Below are 21,345 nucleotides of genomic sequence, written 5' to 3'. Positions count from 1 at the left end.
AAAGGACAATTAAAGCCAAGGGGCTTCCTCCTAAATCTGTTGTCCCTACGCAGAACCCCTTTGCTGTCCTGCAGGAGGCTAATGAGGAAACGCGCTTGCACCAGAAATAGTCGGCTGACGCACAGGTAAAGATCTCTGCTGGCACTGCCAAGAAAAAGCGGCAGGTCGTAGTAGTAGGGAACTCTACTTTGAAAGGGACAGAAGCACTCGTCTGTTGGCCTGACCCTGATCCCAGGCGAGGTGTGTTGCCTACCAGGGGCATGGATCAGGGATGTTACAGAGAGGCTGCCTGCTCTAGTATGTCCCAAGGACTATTACCCGCTCCTGGTGATCCATGTGGGTGCTAGGGATATAGACAGTAGTAGACTGGGGACCATAAGGAAAGACTACAGAGCCCTGGGAGAGGTGGTTAGGGTCTCTGGAGCTCAGATAGTCTTTTTGTCAATTCTCCAGGACACAGGGGAGGACCAAGAAAAAGCTGGGAGGATTGCCCAGGTTAATAAATGGTTAAAAGGGTGGTGTCATAGTCAAGGGTTTGGGTGTCTTAACATGGGACTGAAGCTTGTAGGCCAGGTCTACTGTGGGCTGGTGGAGCTGGTCTGGTGATAAAGAGGGGGAAGAGCAGTTTTGGTAGGAGGCTTGCCAGACTGGTCAAGGAGGCTTTAAACTAGATGTGTTGGGGGAGGTGGGCATCATTACATCCCAACACACCCAGTCAGTTGCCAACACCTAGAATAAATGCTCAGAGTAATGTAGATATATTCCAGGCGCTCTAGCCAATGAGCCGGCTTCATTTGGAGCTCGGCTCAGATGCCTCCATACAAATGCCCGTAGCATGGGGAACAAACAAGAGGAATTAAGATGTGTGCACGTCTACAGGAGTATGATATAACAGGCATCACAGAAACATGGTGGGATGGCTCCTATGACTGGAGTGTTGGAATGGAAGGTTACAGGCTCTTTAGAAAAGACAGGCCTGGCAGGGAGGGGGAGTTGCCCTTTATGTTAGGGATAGGCTGGAGAGTCTGGAACTCTGTCTGGGGACAGATGAGCAGTTTACAGAGAGTTTGCGGGTCAGTTTGTGGGTTTGCGGGAACAAATTTCCTCTTTATATCCAATCTCAACTTCCCCTGTTGAAGTTTTAACCCATTATCTCTTGTCCTGTCACTGCAGTCCCTGATGAAGAGTCCCTCCCCAGAATCCCTATAGGCCCCCTTCAGATACTGGAAGGCTGCTATGAGGTCCCCACGCAGCCTTCTCTTCTCCAGGCTGAACAGCCCCAACTTCCTCAGCCTGTCTTCATACGGGAGGGGCTCCAGCCCCTGATCATCCTCGTGGCCTCCTCTGGACTTGTTCCAGCAGTTCCATGTCCTTTTGACCACAAACTCTCTGTAAACTGCTTGATCCTCCACTGCACAACAAAGAGAAGGTCAAGTGACAATACCAGAGACACTGGCATACAGTGCCCAGAGAAGCTGTGGCTACCCCATCCCTGGCAGTGTCCAAAGCCAGGCTGGACAGGGCTTGGAGCATCCTGCTCTAGTGGAAGGTGTCCCTACCTGTGCCAAGGGGGCAGAACTTGGCAAGCTTTAACATCCCTTCCAGCCTAAACTGGTCTGGGATTTTTGGATAACAATTTAGCATCAGGCATCAAGAGAACTCCCTCTTTTGGGCAGAAATATTTGTCCGTGTCCAAAAAATGCCATTTAAGAAAAGTTATTACTACATGACAGCCTACAGGCAAGAACATCTGTTTATCTGGTCCTGAGGGCAGGGGACAAGAAACACACAGCTTTCCATTCCAGAAATCTGGGATCTTTCAGTGGGTGGTCTTGGTTGCTTTTAACAAGTCTGATTTAATGCCTGTCCCCGAGCAGATTGGTAAGTCCAGACTTGAAGCTGTCAGAAACCAACTGTTAGGTTGAATAAAACCAGCATTTATTATTAGTTTTCCTTTTAAGCAAAACCTTACCTTTCCTGTTTCATTTACACTTCTATGTAAAACACAAGGAAAACACATCTATACACACAGTAGCTAAGATATTTCATAAACTCAAAGTGACTTTAGAGAATGAGAGGTTTGGGGTTTAAGTGATGGTTTCTGATCTTCCCAGCATACACATCAGAAAGGAACATAAGCACCTCCATTACTTTCTTTTCCAGGTTTTACAGTGTTGCACATAAGCTATCTGGAGCTCATATCATGATGTTCCACACTGTGGAACATCTACAACTTCAAAGCAGCACTGTCAATCTCAGAGCTGCAAGAGCTCACTCACCCAGACCTGCCCTTGCCACCAGACTGGCACAACAGCGGTAAGAAAAGCCACGCATACTTACGGAGGAACTTCTTGAGCATCTGTTTCGACAACAAGCATATCACTAGGAAATGCTGGGTTTTCAGACATCTTCAAGGGATTTTTTTCTCTCACAAGCGGCTTCACATCTTTTTTTTGGTTTACCAAAAACTTACTGTAAAATGAATAAATATTAAGTGTATAAATAGCAGATAAATATAAAGAAAATACGATTACAGTATCAAGTCTGCTCACTCACAGGCCTAAATTCCGACCAATCTGTCTGAAGGAAGACAATTCACAATCTCTTCTGAAAAAAGAGGAAATAACAAAGCGCACACCACAAGGCAGAGAGCCCTTCTGAAAACCAGTTACACTAATTCAAATTTAAACATCTGAAAAACAAGATGAGGCACGGAACAAAATTGATCCTGGCACCCCTGAGCTAGCACTAGCGGCAGGGAACATCAGCCAAGAGTTCCCTCAGGGAAGGGTGTGGATTTCTGGTGGTTTGGAAGGAGGATACGAAATGGGATAAACACAAGGACCAAGAGATGGGAGTTCACATCTTAAAACTTCATTCCTCCCATGCACTCCAGTCTTACGCTATCCTCCTCGCCACAACAAACACACCTTTCCTAGAGGATTCCCTGCTCATCTATACCATCTATGACCCACAGGTACTTCGGGGCTGTGGGTTCCCACCCACTACCTCGACTCTATACAGCTGCAATGAGATAGTACATTTACACAGTTGGCTGCTAACCTCAACCACGAAAAGAAACAACTGAAGCATGTTTCAAAACCTTGCTGTTGTGTAATGATAAACTGCTCTCTAAATAAACACCTGGAATACAAAGGGCTTAAGACATACTCAACTCGCTTTTTACTTCAGTGAGATTCCTCTGCTAAATGAGAACATCAGAACCAAGAATATGAGAGAAAAACAGCTAAAGACATGAACTGCCCCATTCCTCTCTGTGTGCATTCTCAGTCTTCCTCAGATTTGAAGGCCTGCATCTCCATGCTCAAGTGCTTTGCTTTCTCCATCACTTACAGAACGTATTCTAAGGGCAATCAGTGCTTGCCTCCCCATGCAGTTTGGGACATACAGGAACAGAAATGGAGAAAGTCAATGCAGGAACGTTTGAGGAAGACGACTGAAGACCTATTTACAGCAATACAGATGGATCCTGACCAAGTATGCTCTGCCTAGCATTTGCCTGAGCAGGGGGTTGGATCAGGGTGAGCTTTAAGGTCCCTTCCAACCTGAACCAGTTTGTGATTTTAGGATAACAATTTAGCTTCAGGCATCAAGAGAACTCCCTCAGTTTGGCAGAAATACTTCTCCTTGTCCAAAAAAGGCCATTTAAGAAAAGTTATTCCTACATGACAGACCGCAGGCCAGAACACCTATGAGTCAGGTCCTGATGGTAGGGGAAAATACCCACAGCTTTCCATTCCAGAAATCTGGGATCTTTCAGTGGCTGGTCTTGATTGCTTTTAACAAGTCTGATTTAATGCCTGTCCCAGAGTAGGCTGTTAAGTCAAGACCTGAAGCTGTCAGAAACCAACTGGTAGGTTGAATAAAACCAGCATTTATTATTAGTTTTCTTTTTAGGCTTAACCGTATGTTTCCTCTTATGACATGATGGCTCATTTTTTTTAATTCCTCTTCTCAAAGCACAAGGAGAACCCATCTACGCATGCAGTAGCTATGACATTTCATAAACTCAAAGCGACTTCAGAGATGAGAGGTTTGGGGTTTAAGTGATGATTTCTCATCTTCCCAGCATACGCATTAGAAAGGAACATAAGCACCTGTGGGAATCGCCGGGAGACGAGCTTATCAGATGATGACCGACAAGTCTCATTTATTGCTAAGCAGATGGACACTTATATACTTTGCATACAGAGATCATTAGCTCATAGCTTTTACATGTTACAAGATCATTGGCTCGTGATGTGGTAATAGAGTACATCAGAACAGGGTAAAAAATAGAACCGAGAATAAGGAGTCTAGTAGTAGTAAGATAAACATTAAACAATTTGAAGGTCACAAAATTAATTATCGTTCTGCTTCTGCCGCAGACTATCTCCAGGGCGCATTCTTCTTGCTCCCTCGCACTTCTTCATCTGAAATCTACTCCAGCTGCAGTACATCACTATGACCTTTATCTTTTAACCATTCAGCGACATAGCAACTCTCCACAAGCACCTCCATTACTTTCATTTCCAGGTTTTACAGTGTTGCACATAAGCTATCTGGAGCTCACATCATGATGCTCCACCCTGTGGAACATCTACAACTTTAAAGCAGCTCTGTCAGTCTCAGATCTGCAAGAGCTCACTCACCCAGACCTGCCCTTGCCACCAGACTGGCACAACAGCGGTAAGAAAAGCCGCGCATACTTACGGTGGAACTTCTTGAACATCTGTTTCGATTGACAATGTATCCCTTTGAAATCCTGGGTTTCCACAAGCTTCTTCTGTGGGTGGTTTTTCTGTCTCCGCTGGCCTGATGTTAAGGTCCCGGGTTTGCAAAACCTCACTGTAAAATGAATGAATATTAAGTGTATAAATAGCAGGTACGCATAAGGAGACATCACAGGTCTATAGGTACATCATGTATAAGGTACATCACAGTACCAAGTCTGCTCACTCACAGGCCTAAAGTTCCGACCCATCTGTCTGAAGGAAGACAATTCACAACCTCTTCGGAAAGAAGAAGAAATAACAAAGCGCACCTACTCCATTGTAAGCGGTGTTCTACAGCTGACTTCGGGATAGGTCTTCATTTCTCGGCTAGAGAGGCTGATAGCCGGTGAATTAGAAGCACTCCAAACACAGCACAGCGCAGTTCACAATTCAACGTACCATTACATTTCACACAGAACATGAGGCCTCGCTTTTCATCAGATGAACCATAGCACAGAGCTGCAGCCTAACAGGCAGATCTCAAACACTTCACAGCTCTTTGAAACAATTCTAAACCTTGGGAAGCCTGACTCGCCCATTAAGGTTATCAAGCAAAGGAATCCAACACCATGCAGCAGGCTAGGGTTGTTTACATATGAATTTCTGTTGCTTAGGCAAGCTCCCAAAAGCTGAGGAATGTCCTGCTTTGAGTGATTATTAGAAAATCACTTTCATAAAATTACTTTTCCTCAAAGCCCTCACCTTAGAGCCTCAAACACCAACTTACTTGCCAGTCGCACACCCAGCTGCTCTCCTACTCACTGGTAAGAGAACAGCAAAGGGGATGCATTTAGCCTAATCCACCTGAATACAAGGACATTACAGGGCTGAGACGCCCAACACAAGTAACTTAAAGGAGTACCATGCTGATCTACCACAAATAACTGATCCTGTATTTCTATCTACACTTCCCACATGAAGAGATCTTTGTTTGGAAGGGCCCTACACTCACTGAAGGGCACACTAGTGCCCCATCTGAGCCCACACGAGGGCTGAGATTTCATGTGTTGCTCAACGCAACACCCCCAAACCCAGTGTCCTTCTTCCTGGGGAAGACGACTGCAGCGTAGGGGACAGCCAGTGACACCTGCTGGACTCCCAAGCTGTCTGGTCTGCAACTCAGGGACAGGGGAATGCTCTGCTCCCTGCCACACCACAAGGCAGAGAGCCCTTCTGAAAACCAGTTACACTAATTCAGATTTAAACATCTGAAAAACAAGATGAGGCACTGAACAAAATTGATCCTGGCACCCCTGAGCTAGCACTAGCGGCAGGGAACATCTGCCAAGGGTTCCCTCAGGGAAGGGTGTGGATTTCTGGTGGTTTGGAAGGAGGATACGAAATTGGATAAACACAAGGACCAAGAGATGCAAGTTCACATCTTAAAACTTCATTCCTCCCATGCACTCCAGTCTTACGCTATCCTCCTCGCCACAACAAACACACCTTTCCTAGAGGATTCCCTGCTCATCTATACCATCTATGACCCACAGGTACTTTGGGGCTGTGGGTTCCCACCCACTACCTCGACTCTATACAGCTGCAATGAGATAGTACATTTACACAGTTGGCTGCTAACCTCAACCACGAAAAGAAACAACTGAAGCATGTTTCAAAACCTTGCTGCTGTGTAATGATAATCTGCTCTCTAAATAAACACCTGGAATACAAAGAGCTTAAGACATACTCAGCTCGCTTTTTACTTCAGTGAGATTCCTCTGCTAAATGAGAACATCAGAACCAAGAATATGAGAGAAAAACAGCTAAAGACATGAACTGCCCCATTCCTCTCTGTGTGCATTCTCAGTCTTCCTCAGATTTGAAGGCCTGCATCTCCATGCTCAAGTGCTTTGCTTTCTCCATCACTTACAGAACGTATTCTAAGGGCAATCAGTGCTTGCCTCCCCACGCAGACTGGGACATACAGGAGCAGAAATGGAGAAAGTCAACGCAGGAATGTTTGAGGAAGACGACTGAAGACCTATTTACAGCAATACAGATGGATCCTGACCAAGTATGCTCTGTCTAGCATTTGCCTGAGCAGGGGGTTGGATCAGGGTGAGCGTTAAGGTCCCTTCCAACCTGAACCAGTTTGTGATTTTAGGATAACAATTTAGCTTCAGGCATCAAGAGAACTCCCTCAGTTTGGCAGAAATACTTCTCCTTGTCCAAAAAAGGCCATTTAAGAAAAGTTATTCCTACATGACAGACCGCAGGCCAGAACACCTATGAGTCAGGTCCTGATGGTAGGGGAAAATACCCACAGCTTTCCATTCCAGAAATCTGGGATCTTTCAGTGGCTGGTCTTGATTGCTTTTAACAAGTCTGATTTAATGCCTGTCCCAGAGTAGGTTGTTAAGTCAAGACCTGAAGCTGTCAGAAACCAACTGGTAGGTTGAATAAAACCGGCATTTATTATTAGTTTTCTTTTTAGGCTTAACCGTATGTTTCCTCTTATGACATGATGGCTCATTTTTTTAATTCCTCTTCTCAAAGCACAAGGAGAACCCATCTACGCATGCAGTAGCTATGACATTTCATAAACTCAAAGTGACTTCAGAGATGAGAGGTTTGGGGTTTAAGTGATGATTTCTCATCTTCCCAGCATACACATCAGAAAGGAACATAAGCACCTCCATTACTTTCATTTCCAGGTTTTACAGTGTTGCACATAAGCTATCTGGAGCTCACATCATGATGCTCCACCCTGTGGAACATCTACAACTTTAAAGCAGCTCTGTCAGTCTCAGATCTGCAAGAGCTCACTCACCCAGACCTGCCCTTGACACTAGACTGGCACAACAGTGCTAAGAAAAGCCACGCATACTTACGGCGGAACTTCTTGAACATCTGTTTCGATTGACAATGTATCCCTTTGAAATCCTGGGTTTCCACAAGTTTCTTCTGTGGGTTGTTTTTCTGTCTCCGCTGGCCTGATGTTAAGGTCCCGGGTTTGCAAAAACTCACTGTAAAATGAATGAATATTAAGTGTATAAATAGCAGGTACGCATAAGGAGACATCACAGGTCTATAGGTACATCATGTATAAGGTACATCACAGTACCAAGTCTGCTCACTCACAGGCCTAAAGTTCCGACCCATCTGTCTGAAGGAAGACAATTCACAACCTCTTCGGAAAGAAGAAGAAATAACAAAGCGCACCTACTCCATTGTAAGCGGTGTTCTACAGCTGACTTCGGGATAGGTCTTCATTTCTCGGCTAGAGAGGCTGATAGCCGGTGAATTAGAAGCACTCCAAACACAGCACAGCGCAGTTCACAATTCAACGTACCATTACATTTCACACAGAACATGAGGCCTCGCTTTTCATCAGATGAACCACAGCACAGAGCTGCAGCCTAACAGGCAGATCTCAAACACTTCACAGCTCTTTGAAACAATTCTAAACCTTGGGAAGCCTGACTCGCCCATTAAGGTTATCAAGCAAAGGAATCCAACACCATGCAGCAGGCTAGGGTTGTTTACATATGAATTTCTGTTGCTTAGGCAAGCTCCCAAAAGCTGAGGAATGTCCTGCTTCGAGTGATTATTAGAAAATCACTTTCATAAAATTACTTTTCCTCAAAGCCCTCACCTTAGAGCCTCAAACACCAACTTACTTGCCAGTCGCACACCCAGCTGCTCTCCTACTCACTGGTAAGAGAACAGCAAAGGGGATGCATTTAGCCTAATCCACCTGAATACAAGGACATTACAGGGCTGAGACGCCCAACACAAGTAACTTAAAGGAGTACCATGCTGATCTACCACAAATAACTGATCCTGTATTTCTATCTACACTTCCCACATGAAGAGATCTTTGTTTGGAAGGGCCCTACACTCACTGAAGGGCACACTAGTGCCCCATCTGAGCCCACACGAGGGCTGAGATTTCATGTGTTGCTCAACGCAACACCCCCAAACCCAGTGTCCTTCTTCCTGGGGAAGACGACTGCAGCGTAGGGGACAGCCAGTGACACCTGCTGGACTCCCAAGCTGTCTGGTCTGCAACTCAGGGACAGGGGAATGCTCTGCTCCCTGCCACACCACAAGGCAGAGAGCCCTTCTGAAAACCAGTTACACTAATTCAGATTTAAACATCTGAAAAACAAGATGAGGCACTGAACAAAATTGATCCTGGCACCCCTGAGCTAGCACTAGCGGCAGGGAACATCTGCCAAGGGTTCCCTCAGGGAAGGGTGTGGATTTCTGGTGGTTTGGAAGGAGGATACGAAATTGGATAAACACAAGGACCAAGAGATGCAAGTTCACATCTTAAAACTTCATTCCTCCCATGCACTCCAGTCTTACGCTATCCTCCTCGCCACAACAAACACACCTTTCCTAGAGGATTCCCTGCTCATCTATACCATCTATGACCCACAGGTACTTTGGGGCTGTGGGTTCCCACCCACTACCTCGACTCTATACAGCTGCAATGAGATAGTACATTTACACAGTTGGCTGCTAACCTCAACCACGAAAAGAAACAACTGAAGCATGTTTCAAAACCTTGCTGCTGTGTAATGATAATCTGCTCTCTAAATAAACACCTGGAATACAAAGAGCTTAAGACATACTCAGCTCGCTTTTTACTTCAGTGAGATTCCTCTGCTAAATGAGAACATCAGAACCAAGAATATGAGAGAAAAACAGCTAAAGACATGAACTGCCCCATTCCTCTCTGTGTGCATTCTCAGTCTTCCTCAGATTTGAAGGCCTGCATCTCCATGCTCAAGTGCTTTGCTTTCTCCATCACTTACAGAACGTATTCTAAGGGCAATCAGTGCTTGCCTCCCCACGCAGATTGGGACATACAGGAGCAGAAATGGAGAAAGTCAACGCAGGAATGTTTGAGGAAGACGACTGAAGACCTATTTACAGCAATACAGATGGATCCTGACCAAGTATGCTCTGTCTAGCATTTGCCTGAGCAGGGGGTTGGATCAGGGTGAGCGTTAAGGTCCCTTCCAACCTGAACCAGTTTGTGATTTTAGGATAACAATTTAGCTTCAGGCATCAAGAGAACTCCCTCAGTTTGGCAGAAATACTTCTCCTTGTCCAAAAAAGGCCATTTAAGAAAAGTTATTCCTACATGACAGACCGCAGGCCAGAACACCTATGAGTCAGGTCCTGATGGTAGGGGAAAATACCCACAGCTTTCCATTCCAGAAATCTGGGATCTTTCAGTGGCTGGTCTTGATTGCTTTTAACAAGTCTGATTTAATGCCTGTCCCAGAGTAGGTTGTTAAGTCAAGACCTGAAGCTGTCAGAAACCAACTGGTAGGTTGAATAAAACCGGCATTTATTATTAGTTTTCTTTTTAGGCTTAACCGTATGTTTCCTCTTATGACATGATGGCTCATTTTTTTAATTCCTCTTCTCAAAGCACAAGGAGAACCCATCTACGCATGCAGTAGCTATGACATTTCATAAACTCAAAGTGACTTCAGAGATGAGAGGTTTGGGGTTTAAGTGATGATTTCTCATCTTCCCAGCATACACATCAGAAAGGAACATAAGCACCTCCATTACTTTCATTTCCAGGTTTTACAGTGTTGCACATAAGCTATCTGGAGCTCACATCATGATGCTCCACCCTGTGGAACATCTACAACTTTAAAGCAGCTCTGTCAGTCTCAGATCTGCAAGAGCTCACTCACCCAGACCTGCCCTTGACACTAGACTGGCACAACAGTGCTAAGAAAAGCCACGCATACTTACGGCGGAACTTCTTGAACATCTGTTTCGATTGACAATGTATCCCTTTGAAATCCTGGGTTTCCACAAGTTTCTTCTGTGGGTTGTTTTTCTGTCTCCGCTGGCCTGATGTTAAGGTCCCGGGTTTGCAAAAACTCACTGTAAAATGAATGAATATTAAGTGTATAAATAGCAGGTACGCATAAGGAGACATCACAGGTCTATAGGTACATCATGTATAAGGTACATCACAGTACCAAGTCTGCTCACTCACAGGCCTAAAGTTCCGACCCATCTGTCTGAAGGAAGACAATTCACAACCTCTTCGGAAAGAAGAAGAAATAACAAAGCGCACCTACTCCATTGTAAGCGGTGTTCTACAGCTGACTTCGGGATAGGTCTTCATTTCTCGGCTAGAGAGGCTGATAGCCGGTGAATTAGAAGCACTCCAAACACAGCACAGCGCAGTTCACAATTCAACGTACCATTACATTTCACACAGAACATGAGGCCTCGCTTTTCATCAGATGAACCACAGCACAGAGCTGCAGCCTAACAGGCAGATCTCAAACACTTCACAGCTCTTTGAAACAATTCTAAACCTTGGGAAGCCTGACTCGCCCATTAAGGTTATCAAGCAAAGGAATCCAACACCATGCAGCAGGCTAGGGTTGTTTACATATGAATTTCTGTTGCTTAGGCAAGCTCCCAAAAGCTGAGGAATGTCCTGCTTCGAGTGATTATTAGAAAATCACTTTCATAAAATTACTTTTCCTCAAAGCCCTCACCTTAGAGCCTCAAACACCAACTTACTTGCCAGTCGCACACCCAGCTGCTCTCCTACTCACTGGTAAGAGAACAGCAAAGGGGATGCATTTAGCCTAATCCACCTGAATACAAGGACATTACAGGGCTGAGACGCCCAACACAAGTAACTTAAAGGAGTACCATGCTGATCTACCACAAATAACTGATCCTGTATTTCTATCTACACTTCCCACATGAAGCGATCTTTGTTTGAAAGGGCCCTACACTCACTGAAGGGCACACTAGTGCCCCATCTGTTGACACCAGGGCTGAGATTTCATGTGTTGCTCAACGCAACACCCCCAAACCCAGTGTCCTTCTTGCTAGTGAAGATGACCTGTGTTTTTCAGATTTTACCCAAGGGGTTTTTTAGGGTTCTAGCAGAAGCTTTAAAGCGAATAGTCAAGAGCAAACTCTGGAATCAATACATGTAACAACCTCAAGTCTCAAATGTTCACAGTCAATATACAGGAAAACAAGTACCATTCTGCAGCTGGACAATGCCAGGAGCAGCCCAAGCCCTCCATACTTATGTACCACATACCAGGTGCTCCATGCACAATGACCATGAGGACGCACTTCCAGATAGGTGTGTGCTTCATTCTTTTTCTTCTCCACAGTGTCCTGGAGCTCCTACAATTAATTTAAAACTTTATCAGAAATCTTGAATTATTAATGTCAAGCACATAAAATTAGTTTACTATTAGGGTATTGCTGAAGTAATTTTTAACTTGGTAACAGGTGTTCTTTTCTCTCCCCTCACCATCTCACTTCTTCACCCTGCACTTTACCAAAAGCAACTAGTAAAGCTTAGAAAAACAAATCTAATTATGTCTGTCCTTGCCCTCAAAGTGGCAAATAACTGTGAGCAGGCAAGAAAAATCTTTACTAATATACCTCAGTAAGTCTGGGCAGGGGAATGGTGAGGGCAATGAATGATCACATAGTACAGGAAACTCATCTACATTCCCCAAACAACACTTTCACAAAGACTTAACACATGAAAGCACTGCATACACTTACGAGAACACCACAAAGAATTAAATAGTTTTCGTAGCTACAGCAAGGATGCAAAAATAGAACTGCTGTTTAGCTCATGTATCTCTTAGGATCAAGATGTGCTTTCAATCTATAAAGCTTGATAAATAAAATGTTTAGTTTTCACTGTGCTGGAGAGCTGTTTAATAAACCATTAATAAACCCAGTACAGGCCCCAGCTGCTTCTGTAAGCACTGAGGATCTGGAAAAGAACAACTACACGTTTATCAAACATCCCTTTGCATCTTCCGGTGTTTTATGAACAGGATTAAAAAAGAAAAAAAGATTACTTTTAGCGATGTTGTCTCTCCAAGATTTTCTTGAAAATCATGTTCTATTTTATTCAGAAGACTATGCAAGGCTGTTATCCGCTTTCTTATTTCAGAGACCACACAATCAAGGGATCCTTCTTTACCTGCCAGAAAGTAAGAACATTAAGCCAAACCATCTCCAACACAAAATGAAAATCCCATTTCCCTCCCCTCCACGTGTAGCCATTATCTACTAACTCTATGCTCCCCAAACACCAGTATCTTCCCAGGAGAAGCACCAATATTTGCTGGTCTAACTGTCAACCACAGAGCCAACAGTCCAAAGCTGCTGTGGGAATAAAGGCTTCTCTCCAGCACGAGGCCAGAAAGCACTAAGCTTTACCCACTACTGCTACAGGTTACAGGTGGACGACACAGGTTTTAAACATAGTCTGGCTTTCACAAGCACTTGGCTTCAGCACCCTGCTCTGTCATGATCTCCCTCTGCTTAGGGATATAGTTCTCTGTGAACAATAGGATAGCTTGGATGACCAGATGACTCTCCCAACAAACATTTCTATGATCCTGTGTAAGCTCTATTTGTGCCTAGGAATGGATAAGAGATCAATGTAAAACATTCAGACCTATTTTAGTACATCAGATTAAATAAGCTTGTTATTTAAGCACTGTGGGTCTTCATCACAGCCAGGCACTCCTGGAATGCTAGGCTAAGACACCTGTATACATCTCCATCAGTGCTTTTGCACAGTTTTGTGATTAGGCTTAACACACTCATTTAACATACCAACCAAGACAGTTTTTTTCTCCTATCGGGGTCTTTCCCCACAAATTATGTAAAATACAGGGTACCTTAACCACCAGTCTTCAAGTCCCACAGCAGAAGATACTTGCACTTAGCCCACATTCTCTGCCTGGCACCTGTGATAATTTTCCCATTTTACTATATCCTGGCTCACTTTTTTTGTCACTTTATTTTACTTGATTTCCGCTTCATGTCATGTTCCCTGTGTATAATTACAGCATTCCCATTTTCTGCAGGGAGGTGCAAACCAAAACCCACTCTTAAGTTCCTTTTACCTGCAAATGCTAATGCAAGAAGCTTTTTCAAATATGCAATCTTTCCCATTTCACCATGTAACATGTTCAGGTCTGACAGCAACCTTTCCAGGTATAAAAAAGCACAACCCTCTGCCATCACTCTGAAGGGAAACAAAGAAAGCAGTAATTTCAGAAAGAATTGCAAACACTAGGCACGCAAGCAGCATTTTAAAGAGGACCCTGATCTGCCAAAGCAGCAAAAGGAACCTGAATGAAGTAGTAAATGCAGTAACTACAAAACAAAGCAATTTCCTTTAACTCTGGAGATAAACACAGTGTAACACCATACATTACTCATGAAACTGAATTAAGTCTTTAGCATATTAAAGTGCTCACTACTAAAGGAGCTGGAAACTTAATGCAATAAACAGGAAAAATGGGTTTATATGGACTAGACCTATAAATCCCTCTCTGGGATAGATCCTGAGGTGATCAATATTTAAAGACACTGTGCTTGTTGCAGGTTTTTTAAGAAATTAGACAAACAAACAAAACAACCCACCAAAAAAAGAAACACAGCAAACAACAAAAACGAAAACACAAAGAGAAAAACCCCAACATGCTCTTGCTTGCTAGAGCACAGAATGAAAGCACAAAAAGCAGCGTTATGGAAAAACAGAACAGTTTTGACTGCAAGGGAGCTTAAAGCTCTTCCAGTTCCAAACCCCGGCCATGGGCAGGGACACCTTCCACTGGAGCAGCTTGCTCCAAGCCCCTCTCCAGGTTCCCTGCAGCCCCTTCAGGCACTGGAGCTGCTCTCAGGTCTCCCCTTCAGGAGCCTTCTCTTCTCCAGGCTGCCCCAGCCCAGCTCTCTCAGCCTGGCTCCAGAGCAGAGCTGCTCCAGCCCTCGCAGCATCTCCAGGGCCTCCTCTGGCCTCGCTCCAGCAGCTCCACGTCGCTCTTGTGCTGCTGCCCCAGAGCCGGATCAGGGCCCAGAGCGCAGCAGAGGGGCAGGATCCCCTCCCTGAGCTGCTGCTCACACTGGGGGGAGGTAGAGCCCAGCACAGCCGGGGGGGGGGGGCTCGGCTCACTGCACACTGGTCACGGGGAGCTCCGTGCCAGCCCCCCAGCCGCGGTCCTGCCGTACCAGGGTCCCGTCCGCCATGAGATCTCCGACCCTCAGCGTCCCCTCAGGACGCACCCAACCTGGCCTTGAGCACTGACAGGGATGGGGCAGCCACAGCTTCTCTGGGCACCCTGTGCCAGCGCCTCAGCACCCTCACAGGGAAGAGCTTGTGCCTAAGAGCTCAGCTCAGTCTCCCCTCGGGCAGGTTCAAGCCATTCCCCTTGGCCCGTCCCTACAGGCCCTTGTCCCAAGCCCCTCTCCAGGTTTCCTGCAGCCCCTTTAGGCACTGGAGCTACTTTAAGGGCTTCGCGCAACAGCCCCCGCCTTGGCCGCGCCGCCCCTGCAGTCAACACCCTCACATCCCTACCTCCGGTGTACCCCTCACGCCGGAAAACCAAGCTTTGCTTTCCTTTTAGTTTCGCAGCGCTACGAACCAGCACATCGCAGGTATCAGTCAGTCACGACAGCCCGGCCGACCTCCGCGCCTCAGGAGAAGCGGGCGGGGCTCCTTCCTCACCCGCATTACCCCGCGGCACTCCCACCTCCCTCACCCCCATTTTCTCCTCGCCCCAGCACGACCCCTTATGTCCCCCGGCACTCACCGCACCGATGCCTACAGCGACCAAGAGAAGAGAAGAGAAGGCACGAAGGACCAAAACAGACACAGAAGAGGCGCCTCAGCCGAGCGGCTCCGCTTGTAACCCGCCGCGCTCCGGCGGCCTTTTAAGAGCGCGGGCAGGCGCCGCAGGGGCACATGGGAATGGGGTCTCAGCGGAGCAGCGCGGCGGCTCCCCCCGGCGGCGGCCCCGCAGCGGTTGTGGATTGCGATAAAAGTTCAGTTTATGTCGGCGTTCCACACCAGGCAAGGCCATCAGTGAACAGAAGCCGGTTTCCAGCGCGTCCGGACTCGTACGTCTCCCACAAAACACTGAAATCCTCCCCTTTCCTTTTTCCTCGGGGAGAGGGATAAAGTTCACCCTAGCTCCTTTCTGTTCTGCTCACCTACATATATAAAGGCTTATTGCTAAGGATACGCTGTTTATCTCTCCGAATTAAAACCAAGCAAAAACTCTGCTGCTTTTCCACAGTTCCCTAATAAAACATAGCTCATCGCTCTCCCTCGAACGTTAAAAATGACCCAATCCCCCTAAAGAACTGAGAAACAGATTAACGTACAAACGAGTTAAAGAAGGGCCGTTTTAAAGCAGCAGTGCACTCCAAGCAGTGACTGCACTCAGCAGACCTGTAAGAAGAAAGGAGAATCAGCAAACAAGGAGTTGCATTGACAGTAATTAAGTTACTGAAGCCGACCCATGGAAGGACACAGCATTTTAACATATTTAGCACCGGAAAGGAATCACATCTTCAGGGGCACAGGGCAGCGAGCACAAACCCCAACAGCAGTCCTGTCTCCACAACCACATTGAGCTATTCTGTTCTCTGATTCCCATTTCTCAGCCTGTATTAATCTAATTATTCAACTCCTACACTAAATAGAAAAAAATGGACTGTATTTCTGTGGGCAAACCATAAACGCATCAGTAAGGGGGGGGGGGGGGGGGGGTTGGGGGGGGCGGGGAGAAAGAGAAAGAGAATCAAAGGCCCTGTTTCACAAGCAATTTTCCTAAAAACAAAGAATCACAGAGTAGTTAGGGTTGGAAAGGACCTCAAGATCACCTAGTTCCAAACCCCCTGCCATGGGCAGGGACCCCTCACACTAAACCATGCCACCCAAGGCTTTCTCCAGCCTGCCCCTGAACACTGCCAGGGATGGAGCACTCACAACCTCCCTGGGCCACCCATTCCAGTGCCTCAGCACCCTAACGGTAAAGAACTTCTTCCTTATATCCAGTCTAAACTTCCCCTGTTTAAGTTTTAACCTGTTACCCCTTGTCCTGTCACTACAGTCCCTAATGAAGAGTCCCTCCCCAGCATCCTCATAGCCCCCCCTCAGACACTGCTCTGAGGTCTCCGCACAGCTTCTCTCCTCCGGCCTGAACAGCCCCAACTTTCCCTGCCTGCCTCCATACAGGACGTGCTCCAGCCCCTGACCATCCTCGGGGCCCTCCTCTGCACTTGCTCCAACAGCTCCACGTCCTTTTTATGCTGAGGACACCAGAACTGTACACAGCGCTCCCTCAAATACTGCTTCTAGGTTTTAACTTCTTTGTTAGTTGTCTTGCACCAGAAACCTGTGCAGTAAATCGAATTACAACATACGACCATAAGAACCATATCATCCCGGAATGGTTTGGGTTGAAGGGACCTTAAAGCTCATCCAGTTCCAAAGCCCTGCCAGGAGCAGGGACACCTTCCACTAGAGCAGGTTGCTGCAAGCCCCGTCCAGCCTGGCCCAGAGCACTTCCAGCCTATGAAGACAGGCTGAGAGAGCTGGGCTGCTTCAGCCTGCAGAAGAGAAGGCTGCTTTAGGGGAGACCTTAGAGCAGCTCCGGTGCCTAAAGGGGCCCTAAAAGAAATCTGGGGAGGGGCTTTGGACAAGGGCCTGTAGTGAGGGGCTTTTGACAAGAGCATGTAGTGAGAGGACAACAGAGAATGGTTTTAAACTGAAAGAGGGGAAATTTAAATTAGACATTAGGAAGTTCTTTACTGTGAGGCTGGTGAGGCCCAGGTTGTCCAGAGAAGCTGTAGCTGCCCGGAGATCTTAAATTGTTTCAGAAATTAACTTCTTCTTGCGGTTGAGCTAAAAGAAAGCAAAGACATAACAGCCGGATCCTCACAAAGCAGTTCCCCACCTGCATTTCTTTGTTCTACTGAGTTGCCCTTGCATGATGGCTGAGAAGAGAGGTTTGTGTTCATTTGTGTTTATCAGCATAGGCTGCTTTCTTCTCGGCCAAACCTAAACAAAAAGCAGCACAGGAGCCAAACTGCCACCCATGAGATTAAAAAGCAGCGCTTCTTGGTTTGAGAATCTGTGGGGCTGCCGTTGCTGGTTTTCAAAGTTTCTCCCAGCATCATCCAGTGTCAGAGTGTTGATTTTGTCACTTAGTGTGTTAATGTGAACCAGTATAGTACTTTCTTATTAAAAGGCTGCTCAGTTAAATCCAGAGTAACAAAGCTAGAGCATTAAAAGGAATTTACAGGGTAAATAGCAAGTTACCCCTTGTTCTATCACTACAGTCCCTAATGAAGAGTCCCTCCCCAGCATTCCTATAGCCCCCCTTCAGATACTGGAAGGCTGCTATGAGGTCTCCACGCAGCCTTCTCTTCTCCAGCCTGAACAGCCCTAATTTTCTCAGCCTATCTTCATACGGCTGTCCCCTTTGTGGGACTGTTTTGATCTCTTTGCACATGTCCAGGTAGATGACGTCAGGTGCTCTGCTCCTGTCCATGAGTTCCATAGCCCCGTTACAGAAGGCCACCAAATTGGTCAGGCAGGATTTCCCCTTAGTGAAGCCATGCTGGCTGTCACCAAGCACCTTGTTGTTTTTCATGTGCCTTAGCATGCCTTCCAGGAGAATGTGCTCCAGGAGTTTGTGAGGTACAGAGGTGAGACTGACTGGTCTGTAATTCCCCAGGTCTTCCATTTTCCCCTTCTCGAAAATGGGGGTTATATTTCCCTTTTCCCAGTCATCGGGAACTTCACCTGACTGCCATGATTTTTCAAATATGATGGACAATGTCATTTCTCCCATATCTGTCTGGACTTTCTCATGAGCAGCATTAGTATCTGCCATAGCACAAAATTTGAACTGATTTGATTTTGTCCCATATTATAAGCCTTTTTGGAGAAAAGAAATGGTTAATAATATAGCTTAGAGTGACAGTAATTGTTTTCTGCAGCAAACTGTGACAAATACGTGCTAGAAGAACTATCAATATTCACAGAAGCACATCCTGAAACACTCCCTTTTAGTTTTTCCTCAGATAATCAGCTCACTGTTTTATTTAAATCTGGGCCTTGAAAACCACTTCTTATCCACCAGTATCCTTGCATAGCAGTGATTTAAGTCAAAACACCTCACCCCACAAAAGAGCAGGTGCTGATGTTTTGCTTTCACATCCAGCAACAACATTCACTAGGGTGTTATCACCTTTTCAGCAATTTTGATTTTCCAGAGGACAGAGTAGGAAACCATCTGCAATTATTTGTCACTGCTGTGAGTTTCCCATGCCCTCCATATCTAGACTGAAGCCCCAGCACTGCTGGTCTCAATTACATCTGCATATCCCATGCAAAAGTGTTTCTTTGTCTTTGGATTTCTTACTTACTTGACAGGCAAATCCTTTGCTCAAAAAGGTTTGCACAGTATTTCCTCCGTAAATAATGTATTATTTTATCACCCCACCAGGCAGCACACACGGCAAGGGGAATTATTCTTTCTAGCTCCCCTGCTGCTTTGTTGTACTACAAGTTTTATGCTTTCCATTTGCCACGGGATTTTCAAGTCATCCCTAGCTGCTGTATTACTCTATTTCCAAGGAGTCAACAGTTTTCTCGTGACTTCATAAAATCTTAGGCAAAATTGTAACATACCAAGAAATTCATCCCTCCCAGCTCTTAAATATGAGTTTTCAGGGGAGAGTCCACAGTTCCCTGGTGTGAAGTTGTTTACATCTCCTAAACATCTCAAAGACTAAGTCACAGTAGAATGATAGCGTAAGTCTCCACTGAAATAGATTCCAGTTCAAGCACTCCTGTGTTGGCATAATATATGTGTGTGAAACACAGTGTATACATGCTGTGTAACACAGCACTTTGTCTGATTGTGCAAGGATCCTGTGACCGCTACCTGAAGTAACTGCATTGCATATTTCAGTTGGATGAGAACAAGCTTTACAGTCAGCTTTAAACACTGACCCGTCGTCCTTTGATAATTTTTCCAACTTGTTATCAGCCAAGTCCTCATTTTCTGCAAGAAAGAGAAGTTCTTGGCAGACAGAGGAACAGCTTTTTCCTTCTTTGTGGGCAATTAACTTGAAGCAATCTCTGATCCACAGTCACTGTTTTAATTCCCATTTTCCTCTATCCCAGGCAGCTCCAGTGCCCGTCCATCAGCAGGACACGGACCACAGGAGGCCTCTAAGGTGACTGCCCTCCCTAACCAGGAGCTGATACTGTGGGGCTCACACAGCTACCACCAACCCACAGGCACAGGGAGCCCATTCTTGCCATGAAACTCATTCTTTGGTTTATGCACATATTAATGCAAAACTTTCTCACTCTTGTACCCATCTGTGCAAGCTCTCCCCTCACTAGATGTCCTTAGCACTTCCCAGCCAGGCACTTTGCTCCGAAGGGCTCCAGGGCCCGGGCTCTGTCACCCTCTGGATCGTAGACTCATAGAATGGTTCAGGTTGTAAGGGACCATCAAAAGCTCATCCAGTCCAATCCCCCCTGCAGTGAGCAGGGACACCTTCCACTAGATCAGGTACCCCAGAGCCACATCCAGCCCTGAATGTCTCCAGGGATGCTGCAGCTGCCACCTCTCTGGGTAACCTGTGCCAGTGTTTTACCACCCTCATTGTGAAGAATTTTTTCTCATATCCAGCATGAATGTCCCCTCTCTTAGTTTAAAATCATCACTGCTTGTTCTATCACAACAGGCCCTGCTAAAAAGTCTCTCCCCATCCTTCTTAATAGGTCCCTTTTAAGAACTGAAAAGCCACAATAAGGTCTCCCCGAATCTTCTTCCTCCAGGCCGAACAAGCCCAGCTGTCTCAGCCTTTTCTCACAGCAGATGAGCTTCACCCCTCTGATCATTGTGCTATTGCCCCAGAGCTGGATTAGGGCTGCAGGGGGGGTCTCCCCAGAGTGCAGCAGAGGGGCAGGATCCCCTCCCTGAGCTGCTGCTCACGCTGCAAGGGTGCAGCCCAGCACATGGCGGGGTTCTGGGTTCAGGTGCTCACTGAAGCCAGGTCATGGGGAGCTTCTCACCCAGCACCCCAAGTCCTTCTCCTCAGGGCTACTCTCCATCCCTCCATCCCCCAGCCTGTCTTGATACTTGGGGCTGCCCAACCCAGGGGGTTGTGATAAACACATAAATGTATTGGCTTTCGTAAATCATAGGTGCTGCTATGTGGATATAACTGTATGAGTTCGCAAAGCTCGCTAAAGATACAGGATTAAGCAAGTTGAAAATGGCCATAACTCCTGAGCAAAACGGAGTCATATAGCAAAATCATTTGTAAAGCTAAAAGAAAAGGGTGGGGGTGGGGGGGGTGGGGGGGTGGCTTGATATAAGAAAAGCTAGTGCCTGGAAAACATAGGGTTAAAGTACTTTTAGCCTAACTTAGGTCGAAGATAACAAATGTTTCTGTTGTAAGTCTGTGGGATTTAGTGGCCCCACTAAACATGAATAATGATTTCACACCATCCTTCTACTTATCAGTTAGTTTAGAGACAAAGCCTCCCAAACATCTGCTAGCTTGGGATACTCCTTGTCTGCCCATCCTGCAATAATTTTGCCCTGTTCTAAATCTTTGCCAGCCCTCAGAAGAATTACAGACATGGCTGGTTTCAGCTAATTTGTGATTACTGGGCATCCAACCGTGCCAAAGGTGAAAAGTACACCGCGAGGAAGACTACTTACTTCATCTTGAAGACCCCTGCTGACATGAGGAAGACTGC

The 21,345-nt window shown here is 46.1% G+C and overlaps 1 protein-coding gene across 4 annotated transcripts in view; it reads right to left on the bottom strand.

Annotated features, from left to right (window-relative positions):
- LOC136005684 (spindle and kinetochore-associated protein 1-like) overlaps nt 1–15,525 on the bottom strand; it is a 32,645-nt gene extending 17,120 nt beyond the window's left edge. The window contains exons 1-8 of one of the 4 annotated variants that reach the window (XM_065663384.1): nt 15,359–15,525; nt 13,670–13,791; nt 12,611–12,735; nt 11,827–11,915; nt 10,500–10,634; nt 7,607–7,741; nt 4,714–4,848; nt 2,341–2,472 (exon numbers count right to left, since the gene is read on the bottom strand). In XM_065663384.1, the coding sequence (XP_065519456.1) occupies nt 2,341–2,472; nt 4,714–4,848; nt 7,607–7,741; nt 10,500–10,634; nt 11,827–11,915; nt 12,611–12,735; nt 13,670–13,787 (869 nt within the window). In that variant the 5' untranslated portion in view covers nt 13,788–13,791; nt 15,359–15,525. Of the gene's footprint in view, nt 1–2,340; nt 2,473–4,713; nt 4,849–7,606; nt 7,742–10,499; nt 10,635–11,826; nt 11,916–12,610; nt 12,736–13,669; nt 13,792–15,123; nt 15,238–15,358 lie in introns of those variants that run through there. The other 3 variants (XM_065663379.1, XM_065663380.1, XM_065663381.1) reach the window with 3 other exon arrangements.
- Between the last annotated feature and the right edge of the window lie 5,820 nt (nt 15,526–21,345).

The sequence above is a fragment of the Lathamus discolor genome, chromosome Z (assembly GCF_037157495.1).
Source record: "Lathamus discolor isolate bLatDis1 chromosome Z, bLatDis1.hap1, whole genome shotgun sequence".
Classification (NCBI taxonomy): domain Eukaryota; kingdom Metazoa; phylum Chordata; class Aves; order Psittaciformes; family Psittacidae; genus Lathamus; species Lathamus discolor.
The sequence above is the reverse complement of the archived record's forward strand: the minus strand, read 5'-3'. Positions and strand labels throughout refer to the sequence as shown.